Here is a 14531-nt window from a genome sequence, read left to right on the forward strand (position 1 = left end):
GCGCGGACACTTTTGGTGCACACCTCCGTATTCGTTTACTATTGTAGAATTTGGATATGCATTACTGCTCAATCTGGGATAAGTGTTTCCCAACTTCATTTATAGAGCAGTAGTCCCCATCCCAGCATCGTGTGATGATATCACCGAGGATCAGATTCTCCACGTTCGGGTACTCTTTCGCAGAAAAAAGCTCCTCAGCTCTTCGGATCAACATATCAAACTCCATTGTTTCCTACAGCTCATGGTAAGGAACATGGCCCGACTCAATCTCGAATAACGTTGATCCAAATGCGAAGATGTCCGTTTCGACGTTCGGTGAAGACCCGGGCCGATAGGCAAACCACTCATAGCAAACCCATGGAGGCTCCCCATCGATACCGGAGCCTGCGAATCGATAAATTTTATGCGACTCAACCAGTCGACGAGAAGATTATGGCAGCCAACGTCTGCATGTATGATGCGCATGGGGTGGATATGGCAGAGTCCTTCCGCTGCCTCTCGGGCCAAACGGAGCCGAGTATGCATTTCGATCTCCCCTGGCTCAAGGGTCTGCAGATTCTGTCGGAGGCATTCCCCCCACTCGAGAACAATGCCGTCGTCTGTTATCTCCCTAAGCGTTGCGATCCGAGGATGGCCACAGAGCCGCTCGTAGGCGCGAACCTCGATGTCGAATGCTTTCCTAGCGAAGTTATTTGACGGTGTTGGGCGTACTTTAAAAACATGATCATTGCCAAATATTTTTACCGCACTGACCGTGCCTGCTGCAAGGAATGAGGATACTGGGTTTTCTTTCGTGAGCATAGCACCGGAACTTGACATGGCTGAGGGAGTGGAGGAAGATCAAGAGAGAGATGTGCCGAAATTCTTGTCCTTTCCTGAGAGGCTTAACAAGCAGTATCGCCGGAAGAATCCACAGAGTCAACGCAAAAGCAGGGTGGGCAGTGCTGCAGTCAGCGCTATGGTTGGCTGTCTCCTGTGAGTTCCCGAGCATGGGAATACAGCACGCAGGTAGTCGACGGGAAGGAATTACTGTCTAGATCCGGGATGGACTGTGGACTTCCCTCCGTCCCAGTCGTATAGTCCCTGCCATATCGCTCAGTCAATCGTCGTTGTTGAATCTCTGCCCCCCCTGACGTCAATCATTCACCGACTCCATATCGCCATGGGTATGGGGGGCGCAGCCTCAGCCTCCCCGCACGCGGTGAGCATTTGGAAACACCACAACAAGGATTAATCTCTGACACACGTCCCAAGTGTCGGCGTTTACGTAGCCAAGGCAGCGAAAACGCCGAAATCAACTGCGATATGAGAGCGACAAACAGGGCCAGGCGAAGGAACCGGAGGCACACCCAATGAGCCGGTGGAACTGTTGAATGTCACCATCCTAAACGCGATAATTGAAGGGTAATATAATGTTAGTATGCTTGGAGAGCGATTGTCGGCCGTGGCCGCCTCATTCCCACGTCCATGTCGTCGGCGGCCTGGCCTGATCTCGAACGTGTATTCATGACCGTTAGAACAGCAGGCAACGACGATCCCTCTAAGTAATGCGGTCATCCCAAGAGGTCTCAACAGCCTCAGCCAACACTTTCTGCAGGCCGGTAAACCCCATCATATGCTGAGGTCAGACGGCGATCTTCTGCAAGGCCCCCTCAGAGCGAGAATCAGGCCGCCAACTCTGGAGTCAGCTTTCTCGTACTCATTGGACGCATCGGATGGAGAGCTCTGCTCAGCCCGCAAGCTTGGGTAGGCAATGTTGACTTGGCGACGGGGCACATTGCCCGCATTCGGTGACACATCTGACAGGGCTCATCGACGTACCTCCGCTTGGCCGTTTCATAGGTTGTCGTTTTGCCGTGAGGAAGCGATACCGTTGTTGCTGGGAATCTGCTTCAGCTCGGACAGCGGCCGCTCATCGAGGGGTGGATGGAAAACGACATAAATAGCTGGTCATACCCCAAGTTCATCACTTATCCTCACGATCACATCATCCTCTGTCAAACCAAAGTCAATCCTATCAAACCTATCGCCAGTATGCGCGTCATTGCTGCTTTCACTGCCCTTCTGGCCCTCGCCTACGCCGCCCCTTCTCTCGACAAGAGACAGCAGGGCGAGAACTGCATCGTACGTATCATGTCGAATGCGTGTAGCGACGGGATTCTGACACACGAATAGGAAGTCTTCTTCCCTGACACCTGTGATGCCCAGTGAGTATTTTCTGTCTGATCGAGTGCGTGAGAGATGCTGACATTTCTGTAGCGGTCTTGTTGAATGCGACGGCGCTGCCTCCATCCGCATCTGCTGCGTATGTTTTGTCTTCTAGCATTGTTTTTTGTTTTTTTTTTTTTTTTTTTTTTTTTTTTTTTTTTTTTCGGTTCTCCTTCCTGACTTTCCGTAGTCGCGCTGTTATTAAGTGTTCTGCATCGGCTGAAGAGGGAAGTTTGGGGATTGAAGTTGAGGAAGGATCAGAAGTGTGGCGAGTTGATGATATATTGAGAGACTTCGCAGAAATGCAGGAATAAGCTTGAAGCGCCGTTTGCCAGACCCAATTCGTAGTACTTCTCCTTCCTATCCACCACTGGAAATCTGGGGATCGGGAAACAGAAGCGTCATGAATCCAGAGTGCGCTCGAGAGGGCTGAGGTGGCACTTGTGCGCGATCTCGGATCCTCAAACGCCGCATCGGACGTTTATGGACCGAAGATGGACTTGAGAGGCGGATAATTTTTGTCAATGAGATTGCGGGCCGCAGAGATCGGATATTTAGAATCCTTGTCCTGCACGCCAATTGCGTATGCGGAGGAGCGTCCGTGACGGGCACGGTTAAGCTGCAAACGCCCCCACGAGCTTCTCATTGGCATGGGATGCTCAACTTTCTCATTTAGAGAGGCGAACAGCCGGCAGTCGCTGAGAGCATGCCACGTCTGTGGAATTCACTGCTGCGACAATGGGGGACTTTTCCCTCTCTCTCGAAGATGACGATGGTCAGACACTGCCCTTTCCTCAAATCACAGCCCGGAAAATGCATCTAACGAGTCGAGCAGTTGTCGTCGACGGGACGAGATTTGCCCTGAACGGCCGCAGTGTCTCCTATCGCTTTCACGTCGACGAGAGCACCGGCGATCTGCGATCAGACCACTTTGGCGGCCGCATCTCAGGCGCTATCCCTGATGACCCAGAGCCGGTCGTTGACGGATGGACTGGGATGCCGGACCGCGTGCGCCGCGAGTTTCCTGATCAAGGCCGCGGGGACTCTCGTGTGCCTGCGGTCCGGATTCTGCACGCGGAAGGACACACAGTGTCGGCTTTCCAGTATCAGACGCACGAGGTAGTCAAGGGAAAGCCAGACCTACCTGGCCTGCCGGCGACGTACGGAGCCGCAGAGGATGCCACGACGCTGGTGGTGCACCTGTACGATAAGTACAGCGATGTCGTGGCTCATTTGAACTATACTGTCTTTCCTGCGTACAATGCCATCGTCCGCAGCGTGAGTATCACGAACAGGGGGAAGGACGGGATCAAAATTGAGTTTTTAGCAAGCACAAGCGTTGACTTCCCCCGCGAGGAGCTTGAGATGATTGATCTTCGTGGAGACTGGGCGAGAGAAGCTCACCGTCAGAGAAGAAAGGTCGAGTATGGGGTGCAGAGGTAACTCTCGCAGTTGTATATCCCACAGTCAGCAGGCACTGACAGACGATGTAGTTTCGGCAGCACGACGGGCTTCTCGTCCCACCTGCACAATCCATTCCTTGCCCTTGTTCATCCCTCCACTACCGAATCCCAGGGCGAGGCGTGGGGTTTCTCGCTTGTATACACTGGTTCATTCGCAGCATACGTCGAGAAGGGCTCGCAAGGCTTGACGCGGGCATCCCTTGGCTTTCATCCAAATCAGCTATCCTGGTCGCTAGCCCCGGGAGACACGCTGACGTCTCCGGAGTGCGTCATGGTATACTCCAGCGAGGGGCTTGGTGGCATGTCACGCTCCTTCCACCGGTTGTATCGGAAGCATCTCATCAAGAGTAAGTTTGCGACCGATAACCGCCCGGTTCTCTTGAACAGCTGGGAGGGTTTGTACTTCGACATCGATCAGGATCGCATGTATCGCCTCGCAGAACAGTCGGCGGCCCTCGGCGTGAAGCTGTTTGTCATGGACGACGGTTGGTTTGGCAGGGAGTATCCAAGGACCTCGGACAACGCCGGTCTGGGGGACTGGGTGCCGAATCCAGCGAGGTTCGCCGATGGCCTGCCTGCTCTGGTGCAAAAGATCACCGCGCTGAAGGTGGCTAACTCCTCGTCCAACCTGCGCTTTGGCATCTGGGTCGAACCAGAGATGGTCAACCCCAACTCAACCCTATACCGCGAGCACCCCGACTGGGCCCTGCACGCTGGCAACTATCCGCGCACGGAACAGCGAAACCAACTCGTGCTGAATTTGGCAATTCGGGAGGTGCAGGACTTCATTATCAAAGCTATCTCAGATCTTCTTCACAGCACAGCTATCACGTATGTCAAGTGGGACCACAATCGAGGGATGGCTGAAACGCCATCTCCGAGTGCAGGTCATGCGTATATCCTGGGGATGTATCGCGTCCTCAACGAGCTGACAACTCGATTCCCAAACGTGCTCTGGGAAGGGTGCGCGTCAGGAGGGGGGCGATTCGACGCGGGAATCCTGCAGTATTTCCCACAGATTTGGACGTCGGACGACACTGACGCGGTGGAAAGGATCACCATCCAGCTTGGGACTTCTCTGGCCTACCCTGCGAGTGCGATGGCCGCTCACATCTCCGCGGTTCCAAACCACCAAACCGGGCGCGTTACCCCGTTGGAGTTTCGCGCCCATGTGGCAATGATGGCGGGCTCGTTTGGTCTGGAGCTTAACCCCGCAGAGATCTCAGAGGAGGATCGGGTGGCGATTCCAGAGCTCATTGCCTTGGCGGAGAAGGTGACTCCAATTGTGCTCAGGGGCGAGATGTGGCGACTGAGCCTCCCAGAGGAGTCGAACTGGCCGTCCGTGCTCTTCATCTCGGAAGACGGCTTCCAAGCGGTCCTCTTTTTCTTCCAGCTGGCCCCATGCTTGAATCACACGATGCCTCGAGTGAGGCTTCAGGGGCTGGACGCGCTGGCGACGTACCACGTCGACGGGCAGGGACCGTACTCGGGATCGATGCTGATGAACCTGGGGCTGCAGTATTCGTTCCAGACGAACTACGCGAGCAAAGTAGTCTTCCTGAAACGGCAGTAGTTTGGAGATTGAACGAACTTTAAGCTCTTCGTCTGTTGGTCGCTTAGAAGTTAGTAGGAAACCCAAATTCTTCAGGATTCTCTCGATGCGAACGGCGAGCCTTCAGCCATGGTTCCCCGGATCCCAGGCCCACGAGGCAGGAAATGTGACACAAGCGAGGCGACCCTGCGAGACTCCGCCTGACTGGTGGAAATACATCCCCAGGTCTTGGTTCCCCAGCAATTCGTATCTGCCGAGCCCTTATTGGGCCTTGCTCGGTTGAATCCTTCACCCCCGCGCGTCCATCCACGGCATTTCGCCCTGGCCCCCAGCAGCTGACAGGGGCCGCTCCATTAGTTCTGACGCCTCGCGACCAAGGCACCATGCTCACTGGTCCGGAAGACCCTGTGGCTGCACTCCAGAGTTCAAGAGGAGCGACCACTGCGTCAGTGTCAAATGGTTCCTCGGTTCCTGCCTTCCTTCGGGGTTGAGAGAGCCCCCGCGTGAAGCGTCCGTGAAGGTTCTTCAACAAGCGCATCCATCCTCCTCCGGTGTTCTCAATTGTCTTTCTCGAGAGATGCTGCCTCTGGCTGTTCTCGAGACGTGGCCAACATGCGGCTGCGCACCGTTTTCTCGCTCTTCCTGATCTCCGGATCTGCACTTGCTGCGGCGCCATGTGAGACGCTCGAGCATCTGCCGCAGTGTGCTGTATGCGCTTCTCTTTCGGAACTTGCTCTCGACGAGCTAACTGTCGGCAGGAAACATGCGTGTCTGAAGCGGTGGATCTGGACGACTGTCCTGGGAGGAAGGACGCTGTCTGTGGCTCGGAATACCGGGACATCACCTCGTGCTATGAGAACCAATGTGCTCTGCCTGAATACGTCTGTAAGTACCCAGACTTCACACGTCGTCCGCCCAATACTCATCACGACGCTTCACCGAAGATGCAATGAATCTTACCAACACCGTTTGCGACATCCCTCCACGTCGTCGGCAATCGACACAGATCGGGGTCGGCTCAGCCTTCATCGCACTCACCACGCTGGTGACTGGGTTGAGACTTGTGGGACGACCGCCTCTATCGGCCTCATTTGGCGTGGACGATGTGATCGGGCTCATAACATACGTACGTAACCCAGGAAGTAGCGGCCCGCCATTGTCCTGACAGCGAGCAGTGCACAGCGATGGTGGACACGATTCTGATGATCCGAGGTGAGCATCACCCGATCGCCATTTTTCCAGCCCTAACACTCTGGCAGGAGCATTGGAAGGCTGGGGAACCGACATGTGGGCGCTCAGTCGTGAGGAGATTGTGTCGCAGATGAAGGTCTGTGTCGTTCTTTCCCAGCTTTCACCACACAGCCTTAACTGATACATCCCCAGCTCTTCTACATGGGGATTGTCTTCTTCTACTTCTCTGTTGCTATCGCCAAACTGGCGATCCTTTTCTTCTATCTACGCATCTTCACGACACCGGTCTTCAAGCGGGTGACGTACGGGGTGATGGGATTGTGTATCGCATGGGGGATTGCCGTCGTCTTCCAAAGCGCGTTTGACTGCACTCCGGCCTCCTACTACTGGACACGATTTGATGGGGTCTCGCAAGGAACGTGTTTGAGCTATACCGGGTTCAAGGTCATGCCGCCGATCAATATCGCCCTCGATGTCATCGTGATGGCGCTCCCCTTGCCCTCACTTCTCCGCTTAAACCTGCCGTTGATAAAGAAAGTCCGCGTCATCAGCATGTTTTCGATTGGGATTCTGTATGCATGCACTCTCCGTCTCCGATCTGATTCCTTCTAACCATGGCTAGGATTATCGTTGCGGGGATCCTTCGCCTGACGCATCTGTATTACTCCATCACAACATATAATATTACATGTTCGTCCCCGCCCAGAAGAGTACTATATGGCTCCTAACCCCTTCTACAGATAACGGTGGCGAGATTTCCTACTTTGGCGTCATCGAGGCCGACGTCAGCGTGATCTGCACCTGCATGCCTGCAATCGCGGCGTTGCTCAAGAGACTCTGGCCCAGGTGGTTTTCATCTTCAGCCAGAAGTACGTATCCAACTTTTCACGAGGAACTCTCGCCGGGGAGGGGAACATTCCGGTCCAGTGCGAATGGTGCAAAACCGGGCTCAGGCAGCGAGGATGGTGTCCATCTCATTACCGTTATACCGGCCGATCCCCGCCTGCAGAAGCCGGAGAGGAGTGTGACCCGAGGTGTAGGTGCGAGCAGATTGTATTAGAAGGCCAATCACTCCTTGAGACTTCGGAATTAACCGTAAGATCGCCGCCAACCCCGCCATCTGGACCGTTCCCTTGTAGTAACCAGTGTCCGTGACGAACTTGCCTGGCTCCTGGACGCTTCTCTCATGTTGGAGAGATGCAAAGCGAGCTCCGCTCTTCATAGACGGGATATCCATCCCTGTGGGAGTGTAAATCGTGTTTGATTCTCCATCAGCCAGCTGGACAGTGAATATTCTGGAAGACTTCGGAAGCACGCGAGGCATCTGAAACAAGCCAGATCAGGCCAAGGCTGGCGCTGTTTGATCGAGACAATTCTCTTCGGTGACGAACAGCCTCGGCAGTTGAAGATTGACTCAATGACGTCGACTCGCGTGCCACTGGGCTGCAGGATGCGGGGGAAAAACGAGAAAGAACAGGCTCTGGGCATCCGAAGGATGGCATAACACGAGGTATTAACGACAGGGGAGAGGGAGAATCACGGCAAGGTCTGCGGCGTAACTGCCGACATGCGTGGCCGGACTTGACGGTGGAACTTAGTCTCCCCAGCACAAGTTTCTCATGATTCTTCTTTCGTCCGCACAATGCGTTCGAGAAGCGAGAGAAACTTTCCGCTTGTGTGGGGCGACGCCCCTTGCCCACGACTTGAAATCGTCCAGGATCGGGGCATGACTCGTATGGCACAGCTAGCGCCAGCTTCTCAAGGAACCATCGATCGATCTGGAGCAGCTGTGGGGAGTTGCATCTCCACTCCTGCGGCAATGAGTCCGATCATTCGTGATGGGGGCAGCTGAGGAGGTTTCAAGGTTTGAGCTCGCTCCTGCTCTCCTGACAGATCCTGCTTCACCTTCTCCCAGCGCAGTGTCGGTGTCTCTGTGAAGAGGCGTATCATGACACGGTTCGCCTGGGATCTGCGGTGTTCTGTGCGTTGATCGGAGAGGCTGTCTTTATCAGTGTGCTCTTCGCCCCTGCAGCGGTCCTCTCAGGCGACTCTGCAGAAGATGTACACCCTGCCCCTGGTCGACCGGGCCCTGGCCATCTTCACCGTCGCGGCGGTGATGGTCGGGCTGTCGATTGTGGCGGTCCTGATGCGATGCTTTGTTCGCATCTACGTCGTGCGAGCCTTCGGATGGGACGATGGACTGATGGTGATTGCGCTGGTATGCTCCCGTGGTTCTCAGCAACCGGGAATGCGACTAACATCTGCTAGGCGCTGTTCATCGCGCTGAGCACGCTGTGCATGCTCGGGCCGGTGGCCGGAATCGGCCACACAATGAAAGAATTCCAGAGCGTACCTGCGCTGCAGAAAGCCCTGATGGTACGCCCCAGAATCCGTTTCCTATTCGCCTGTTTAATTTGCCCAGTGGTGGTGGTTAGGCCAGATGCTGTACCTGTGGGCTTCCGCCGTCGCCAAAGTCGCCATTGCCCTCGCCCTCCTTCGACTGGCGGTCAAGCAGTATCACCGTGTGATTCTGTGGATGACGATTGGCCTCGTCATCTCCATCGGCCTGGTCTTCTGGCTGGTACTGCTCTTCGACTGCAAACCGGTCTCGTACTTCTGGGAGCGCATCAACTTCACCAAATCCGGGACGTGCTTGTCGGCCGATACCCTCATTGCCATCGCATACCTCTACAGCTCGCTCACAATCGTCTCTGACTTTACCCTGGGAATCCTGCCGGCTTGCTTGATATGGAACCTGCAGATGACGAGGCGGACAAAGGTGGCGCTTGCGGGGATTCTCAGTCTGGGAGCGATGTATGCCAACTCGTGCTCTATCGGAGCGATATGCTTTGGAGGTAACTAACTCCTCTTTTACTTTGTAGTGCGAGCATCGCTGTCGTGGTTCGACTGCCGTACCTGAAGAACTACTCCGATCCCGACTTTCTCTGTGAGTCCACCGTTCCTGATTGCTGCCCTTCCCAGCGCCAGCTAACATCCGCAGACTCGACCTATCAAATCGCCATCTGGTCGATTATGGAAACCGGACTGGCCATCGTCGCGGGCTGTCTCATCACCCTGCGCCCGCTATTCCGCTGGTTCCTGGATGGGAGCTCCTCCTATCGCCGACGACGACGGAGCGGCGGCCGCATTGGAAGCAAGTACGCGCTCTCGGCGCTCACGGGCAATGCGTCGACGCCGGCTTCGCAGGAACCGAGATACTGGCGACCCGACATCGGGCCCGAGGACTCGACCAATGTGGTGGTGACCTCGATCTCGTCGCCGCTGGGCCAGAGCAACGTGGATAGCAGTCAAGAGGACCTGAATCCGACTGGGGGATCGCGACATAAGAATCAGGTCAGCGTGCACCAGTCGTTTATGATCTCCGATGGTTGACTTGGTCGAATAATATAATAATAATGTCCATAATGACATCGAATGATGCGAGCTCAATGTATATAAGCGTCGGTAAAAGCCAGGATAATCACGATGCCTCCCAAGACAGTTCACATAACCATTGCTGATGACGCAAGATTGCCTCTCCCACTGCGATGATTTATTTCATCCAGTGCGACAACCTTGCATCAGGATGAGACCTGGCCAGGGACTGGGATGTGAAATATCGACAGCGGCATCACAGTGTTGGAACCAGTATGCTTGACAAAGCGAACGATTGGCTCGACGTATTGCCCTCTCTGCCGCACAGGTGCGAAGGTCGGCGGCTTTTTCGCTCGGCGTACAGGGGTTTCATCTTCATGTCCAGTGAGCACTTTGTTTCCCGGTGGCTGAGCGACGCAGTCCGTGTGGCGTGCGATGAGCCTTGCCCGGGCGCAGGGACCGGGCGCGTAGGGCACGGCGCCTCATCCTGAGCGACCTTGGCGAGAGCTGCTTTTGAAAGATTAAAAGAACCTCCTGGCGCTGTTGATGACGTCTTGTTCTCTTGGATGAGAAATTTCCCGTCTCTCCTGTCCGACATCATGGCCCCCACCGAGAGGACCCTCGGGGCAGCCTGCGCGCTTAGATTGTGCAAACGAAGCTCCTCCTCGCTGAGCAGCGTAGCCGTCGTGTTCGGCGTGATTGTCGCCGTCGTGTGTGTGATGATCTGGCTCCGTGCATGTTGTGCTTGCCTTAACCAGTCGAGCCAGAGTCACCCAGTTGAGAATCGACGAGACAACAGCCAACCCTCAAGCAGCAGACTCGAGGGCTTTCTCCCTTCTGCCCCGGCACCCGCGCAGACTCGCGATCGCGACTGGTCGCCAGAATCCCAGAGAGCGCGTCTGTCCCCAACCCGCGCCATTGACGATGGACCGCACGGCGCAGCGACGGCATCCAACGCAGATGAGAATCTTCCCCCCTACGAACGGCCTCCACCCTACACGCCGTATCCAACGGGATGAAAGCGAACTTGAAGCCGGATTGAATTCAACTACTTGTCTTGGCTTTCCGAGCCTTTCCCCGCACGATACAATAGCAGGGGTGAAAAAGGTATCATCCCATGCAGATCATGAAATCAGGAGAGATATTGCCTGTACAATGTCAGGATGGACCCTGTCCTCGTTAAACAGCATTGCTGGAGCAATAAACAGCTTGGGTATGTCCGTCCAACCATCATGCAGCCCGCCAGTGTTAGCATGGACGCAAGAAGGCATAGGGCGTGTACATGTCATTGACCTATTTCAAGGCACCACTTTTGGTATGCAGAGAGCTGAGCAGACTAATATCGTATTACTAGAGCTGTTAGCAGGCGGGTTTAGGTTTAACAACTCGAGTCTAAACCAACAAACAGACTTTTTTGGCGCTAGAAGTTTATTTGTATCATTTCCATGCCTGGTAGAATTGTAGCTATTTGGTCACGGCAAGCAGCTCTCAATGGACAGATAAATAGCTTGTGTTACTCCCATTGAATATTGGAGCCTGATGAGCAGTTGTTAAACCAGAGCAGAAACTGGAGTTTCTCGTGTCCGTTTGCGCGCATCTCACTGTCTCCGGCATGGATGTATGCCCCTTGGCGTAGAAGACTCATTCACCGGGCTGACAGTCTGCCGTGCAGCAGCATTTGCTCTTGGCAATCTGCTGCATCCACTGTAGCGCCATGGCACAGCAGAAGGGCCGTTATTTCCGTGTCATAGTCTACGGAAGAGAAGCAGGTTGTCAGCTTGCGAGTTTGACTACTGTGGACGCTGCTTGGTGGATATTGACCCCGTCATCTATCCGTTGCTCAGATTGCGAAGTATTGCCCCCGATAATCATGCCGAAGAGCGCAGTACTCAAGCACTCCCTGCCCACCTCTGCTGGGAAGCCGAGCTTGCCCTCACGCATGCGTAACACCTACACGGAGTGGACGGAAGCAATCTCGAGCGGACCAGAAACAATGACGGTGATATTAATCCCTCAATCAAGGGCTACTACGAGACGGAGTGTTTTTTCCATCAAGTCAACTGAAGTCGTTGATTTTAGCCTTATTCGCGTGCGAAACTTCACGCCGGGGTGTCTGCAATACGGAAGATATACTTGGACGCGCTGACTCTGCCCGCCTTCAGGTCTTTCAATGCATCCTCAACTCCGGCTAATCCACCCTGCCGGATTTGGGATGGGTGCCCCCTGAGGCTCTTGTCCTGGAGGGCTCTTGTCAAGTACCGTGCGAAAATGTACCCCAGCTCTGCGTGGTGATCACACTGAACTTGGTTGTGCACCGATCCCACGGCCGTGATGGTTTTCTTTGCTGGTGCGACATCGAAGTCATTCGGCAATACGAAATCAATCAGGCCCCCTGCAGCAATTGACTGGCGCAAGACATCTGCGCTCTCGGGGACGATAGCAGCGTCAATTGCATGGTGGGCAGCGGCATGACCGGCCTTCTCGAGGCTGGCCTTGATGGCTCTCACGGTCGCCTCGACCCCATTGCGATAGTCGATTACGGCGTCTCCCTTGGTACGATCTAGCAGAGTCTCGACGTACGCGGCACCCTTCCCTGCGATTGCGATGATGGGATGGATGTTGCTGTTGCGAGCTAGTTTGATCGCGAACGAGCCGACAGCAGCACTGGCTCCGTATATGACGAGGGGAGTCGGTTCTGTCGCGGGCAGCCATGGATAGGGCAGGCGATGGTTGGCGTAGAGAGACACCGCGGCAGTCATGGCTGCCAGAGGAATCGTCGCGGCTTCTACGGGAGGGTTAGAGGTAAGTTGACCGATCAGAATCAGTAGATATACCCTCGAACGAGACATGCGCCGGCAAATGGAAGGTGGTATGGCTCCAGGCCAGGGCGTACTCTGCATAGGAGCCACCCGGCGTGAGCATCTCATGGAAGGCAGCAACACGGTCCCCCGGCTGGACAGGTTCAGCAGAGATATACACCTACATAGGCAGGAGGGCTATACCTTGAACTCGACGACATTCGACCCGACCTTCTCGACTACGCCCGCAATGTCGTCGCCCTGGTTGATCGGGCCTTTGATCGTCTCGAGCAACGGATGGAAAATATTCCCCGATGCGATCCAGTCCGGTGCCTTCCAGTCTTTGGGGTTCGATCCAGAGACGACGACTTTGATCAGGACTTGGTCGTCATTGGGCTCTGGGACTGGAATGTCGACGATTGTCGCCGTTGGGCCTGCTGTGTTGACGACCGACTTCATCTTGCTGGAACGAGGTTGAGCTCAAGGAATGGCCTGATCTATGATGCATCAACATCCTTATATATCACCCCAAGTAAGCACAGCGCATCCGTCAGCAACGCATTCTTCGGAATTTCCCGCTGGAGCCTCCCACTGCAGCCTCCCACCGGAGCCTCCCACCTCTCTCGATATCCCACCATCCCACAGTATCGCCATCCCACCGTCCCGTAGCTTCTGTCCCTCATACTCTTCAAGATGAGCCGCCGGTTCGAATGTCGATTCCCCGACTGCCACGCGAGCTACGTGCGCAAAGAGCATCTGCGCCGACACGAGGCGCAGCATCTTTCGCAAGCCTCCTTCGAATGCTCAACCTGTGGAAGGAGATTTGGAAGGAAGTGAGTAATGAGTATATCTCTTCCAAATACCTCTCACTAAACTGTAATCCTCCAGCGACACCCTTCGCCGACACGTCCGGCAGAGACACGGAGTCAGCGACCCGGTCAGCCGCGTTCGGGCCTGCGAAAGCTGTCGAGGATTGAAAACGCGCTGCGACGGCGGACAGCCATGCCGTGAATGTTCGCGACGTCGGATATCGTGCTCCAATGTCGGCTCTCCTGGGATTGCGCCAGCCAGGGCCTACCCTTGTGCTACGCGGATGGAGAAAGAGCAACACGCTGTCGACCTGTATTTCAAGCTTTTCCATCCGCATTGGCCCTTTGTCCACCGAGGGTCCTTCTACAGCCACGAGGAGGCGCCGCTCCTGGTCCAGTCGATCGTCACCATCGGCCTGTGGCTTTCTGGGGACGGCCGCGCCCGTGCGGCCGCCATGGAACTCCACCGAGTCCTGGGCTCTGCGATACGAGAGCAACGAGTGAGTCTGTTCGAGTCGTTGGCCAGGATATGCCCTCTAACCGCACGCAGGACAAATGGGACTGCTCCCTCCCTGACACCCACTCCAGGTCCCAACCATGGCCGATCCCCACCCTTCAGGCGATCTTACTGTATGTTTTGTTCTCGCTGGTCTCGAGAAATGGCATTTCAATAGGTTTCGACCTCAAGCCGGTTCTGCATGGTCCAGAGAGAGAGATACTTGGCTCTCTCATCACGAGCTGTCGACGGCTGGGGATGTTCTACTATCCGAATATTCTCGCCCAATTTGCGAACCATCGCCATCCAACGTACATCTGGGTCGGAGTGGAGGAGATCAAGCGCCTCAACCTGGCCCTCTTCAAGCTCAGCCGCAGTGTCGCGCGCTCCAGTCACCAACCCGAGGAGGGCTCGACGTGTCACATCGCCGCGATGGAGTTGCAATTTCCCCGGCCCGCAGGAGAGCGTCTCTGGAACGCAACGACGCTCGCGGATTGGCACGAGCAGGCCGAGAAGGAGGGCTGCATCCTCGAGAAAGTCCGCGCTCCGGGTGGGGCATCGGTATATGAGTCGGGGGATCTGCTGCGATGGACCGACCTGGACGTGGGATCTGCCACCATCGGTATTTAGCGACGATCC

The 14531-nt window shown here is 55.3% G+C and overlaps 8 protein-coding genes across 8 annotated transcripts; 6 read left to right on the forward strand and 2 right to left on the reverse strand.

The window, feature by feature from the left end:
* Window positions 1-61: 61 nt before the first annotated feature.
* On the reverse strand, window positions 62-801 carry BJX67DRAFT_370807 (putative serine-threonine protein kinase; the record flags this gene model as incomplete). The annotated part of the gene is made up of 3 exons (XM_071030973.1): window positions 62-200; window positions 237-409; window positions 445-801. The coding sequence occupies 3 exons, from the start codon at window positions 799-801 to the stop codon at window positions 62-64; spliced, it is 669 nt and encodes a 222-aa protein (XP_070888590.1).
* A 1233-nt stretch (window positions 802-2034) lies between these two features.
* On the forward strand, window positions 2035-2413 carry BJX67DRAFT_379160 (uncharacterized protein; the record flags this gene model as incomplete). Its single annotated transcript, XM_071032513.1, has 4 exons — window positions 2035-2124; window positions 2176-2207; window positions 2260-2305; window positions 2399-2413. The coding sequence occupies 4 exons, from the start codon at window positions 2035-2037 to the stop codon at window positions 2411-2413; spliced, it is 183 nt and encodes a 60-aa protein (XP_070888591.1).
* Window positions 2414-2949: 536 nt separating this feature from the next.
* BJX67DRAFT_333738 (alpha-galactosidase) lies at window positions 2950-5652 on the forward strand. Its single transcript, XM_071027554.1, has 2 exons — window positions 2950-3647; window positions 3702-5652. Exons 1-2 carry the CDS (start codon window positions 3022-3024, stop codon window positions 5242-5244), a joined length of 2169 nt encoding a protein of 722 aa, XP_070888592.1. The 5' UTR covers window positions 2950-3021; the 3' UTR covers window positions 5245-5652.
* BJX67DRAFT_333656 (uncharacterized protein) lies at window positions 5541-7553 on the forward strand. Its single transcript, XM_071027552.1, has 8 exons — window positions 5541-5931; window positions 5982-6108; window positions 6168-6349; window positions 6399-6435; window positions 6483-6550; window positions 6607-6986; window positions 7037-7104; window positions 7155-7553. Exons 1-8 carry the CDS (start codon window positions 5836-5838, stop codon window positions 7472-7474), a joined length of 1278 nt encoding a protein of 425 aa, XP_070888593.1. The 5' UTR covers window positions 5541-5835; the 3' UTR covers window positions 7475-7553.
* Window positions 7554-8188: 635 nt separating this feature from the next.
* On the forward strand, window positions 8189-10081 carry BJX67DRAFT_333750 (pectinesterase precursor). The gene is made up of 5 exons (XM_071027555.1): window positions 8189-8632; window positions 8683-8790; window positions 8837-9228; window positions 9297-9361; window positions 9416-10081. Exons 1-5 carry the CDS (start codon window positions 8474-8476, stop codon window positions 9805-9807), a joined length of 1116 nt encoding a protein of 371 aa, XP_070888594.1. The 5' UTR covers window positions 8189-8473; the 3' UTR covers window positions 9808-10081.
* Window positions 10082-10552: 471 nt separating this feature from the next.
* BJX67DRAFT_333661 (uncharacterized protein) lies at window positions 10553-11378 on the forward strand. The gene has a single exon (XM_071027553.1). The coding sequence runs from the start codon at window positions 10714-10716 to the stop codon at window positions 11251-11253; it is 540 nt and encodes a 179-aa protein (XP_070888595.1). The 5' UTR covers window positions 10553-10713; the 3' UTR covers window positions 11254-11378.
* A 394-nt stretch (window positions 11379-11772) lies between these two features.
* Window positions 11773-13062, reverse strand: BJX67DRAFT_347701 (zinc-binding alcohol dehydrogenase family protein). Its single transcript, XM_071028567.1, has 3 exons — window positions 12792-13062; window positions 12624-12741; window positions 11773-12574 (listed from the first exon to the last, which is right to left on the reverse strand). Exons 1-3 carry the CDS (start codon window positions 13044-13046, stop codon window positions 11889-11891), a joined length of 1059 nt encoding a protein of 352 aa, XP_070888596.1. The 5' UTR covers window positions 13047-13062; the 3' UTR covers window positions 11773-11888.
* Window positions 13063-13165: 103 nt separating this feature from the next.
* BJX67DRAFT_392119 (Zn(II)2Cys6 transcription factor) lies at window positions 13166-14522 on the forward strand (the record flags this gene model as incomplete). Its single annotated transcript, XM_071034896.1, has 3 exons — window positions 13166-13420; window positions 13476-13896; window positions 13947-14522. The coding sequence occupies exons 1-3, from the start codon at window positions 13281-13283 to the stop codon at window positions 14520-14522; spliced, it is 1137 nt and encodes a 378-aa protein (XP_070888597.1). The 5' UTR covers window positions 13166-13280.
* Between the last annotated feature and the right edge of the window lie 9 nt (window positions 14523-14531).

Source organism: Aspergillus lucknowensis (genome assembly GCF_044049455.1).
Source record: "Aspergillus lucknowensis strain CBS 449.75 chromosome Unknown BJX67scaffold_9, whole genome shotgun sequence".
In the NCBI taxonomy this organism is placed as follows: Eukaryota; Fungi; Ascomycota; class Eurotiomycetes; order Eurotiales; family Aspergillaceae; genus Aspergillus; species Aspergillus lucknowensis.

Bases quoted from the DNA above. Each gene is read 5' to 3' on its own strand.
- BJX67DRAFT_333738 (XM_071027554.1), top strand. From the start codon at position 3,022: ATGCATCTAACGAGTCGAGCAGTTGTCGTCGACGGGACGAGATTTGCC. The intron at 3,648-3,701 runs GTAACTCTCGCA...CAGACGATGTAG, and splicing joins GTCGAGTATGGGGTGCAGAG to TTTCGGCAGCACGACGGGCT.
- BJX67DRAFT_333656 (XM_071027552.1), top strand. From the start codon at position 5,836: ATGCGGCTGCGCACCGTTTTCTCGCTCTTCCTGATCTCCGGATCTGCA. The intron at 5,932-5,981 runs GTATGCGCTTCT...AACTGTCGGCAG, and splicing joins AGCATCTGCCGCAGTGTGCT to GAAACATGCGTGTCTGAAGC. The intron at 6,987-7,036 runs GTATGCATGCAC...AACCATGGCTAG, and splicing joins ATGTTTTCGATTGGGATTCT to GATTATCGTTGCGGGGATCC.
- BJX67DRAFT_333750 (XM_071027555.1), top strand. From the start codon at position 8,474: ATGTACACCCTGCCCCTGGTCGACCGGGCCCTGGCCATCTTCACCGTC. The intron at 8,791-8,836 runs GTACGCCCCAGA...TAATTTGCCCAG, and splicing joins CGCTGCAGAAAGCCCTGATG to TGGTGGTGGTTAGGCCAGAT. The intron at 9,229-9,296 runs GTATGCCAACTC...TTTACTTTGTAG, and splicing joins ATTCTCAGTCTGGGAGCGAT to TGCGAGCATCGCTGTCGTGG.
- BJX67DRAFT_333661 (XM_071027553.1), top strand. From the start codon at position 10,714: ATGGACCGCACGGCGCAGCGACGGCATCCAACGCAGATGAGAATCTTC.
- BJX67DRAFT_347701 (XM_071028567.1), bottom strand. From the start codon at position 13,046: ATGAAGTCGGTCGTCAACACAGCAGGCCCAACGGCGACAATCGTCGAC. The intron at 12,742-12,791 runs GTATAGCCCTCC...GAACCTGTCCAG, and splicing joins CGAATGTCGTCGAGTTCAAG to CCGGGGGACCGTGTTGCTGC. The intron at 12,575-12,623 runs GTATATCTACTG...ACCCTCCCGTAG, and splicing joins GGCGCATGTCTCGTTCGAGG to AAGCCGCGACGATTCCTCTG.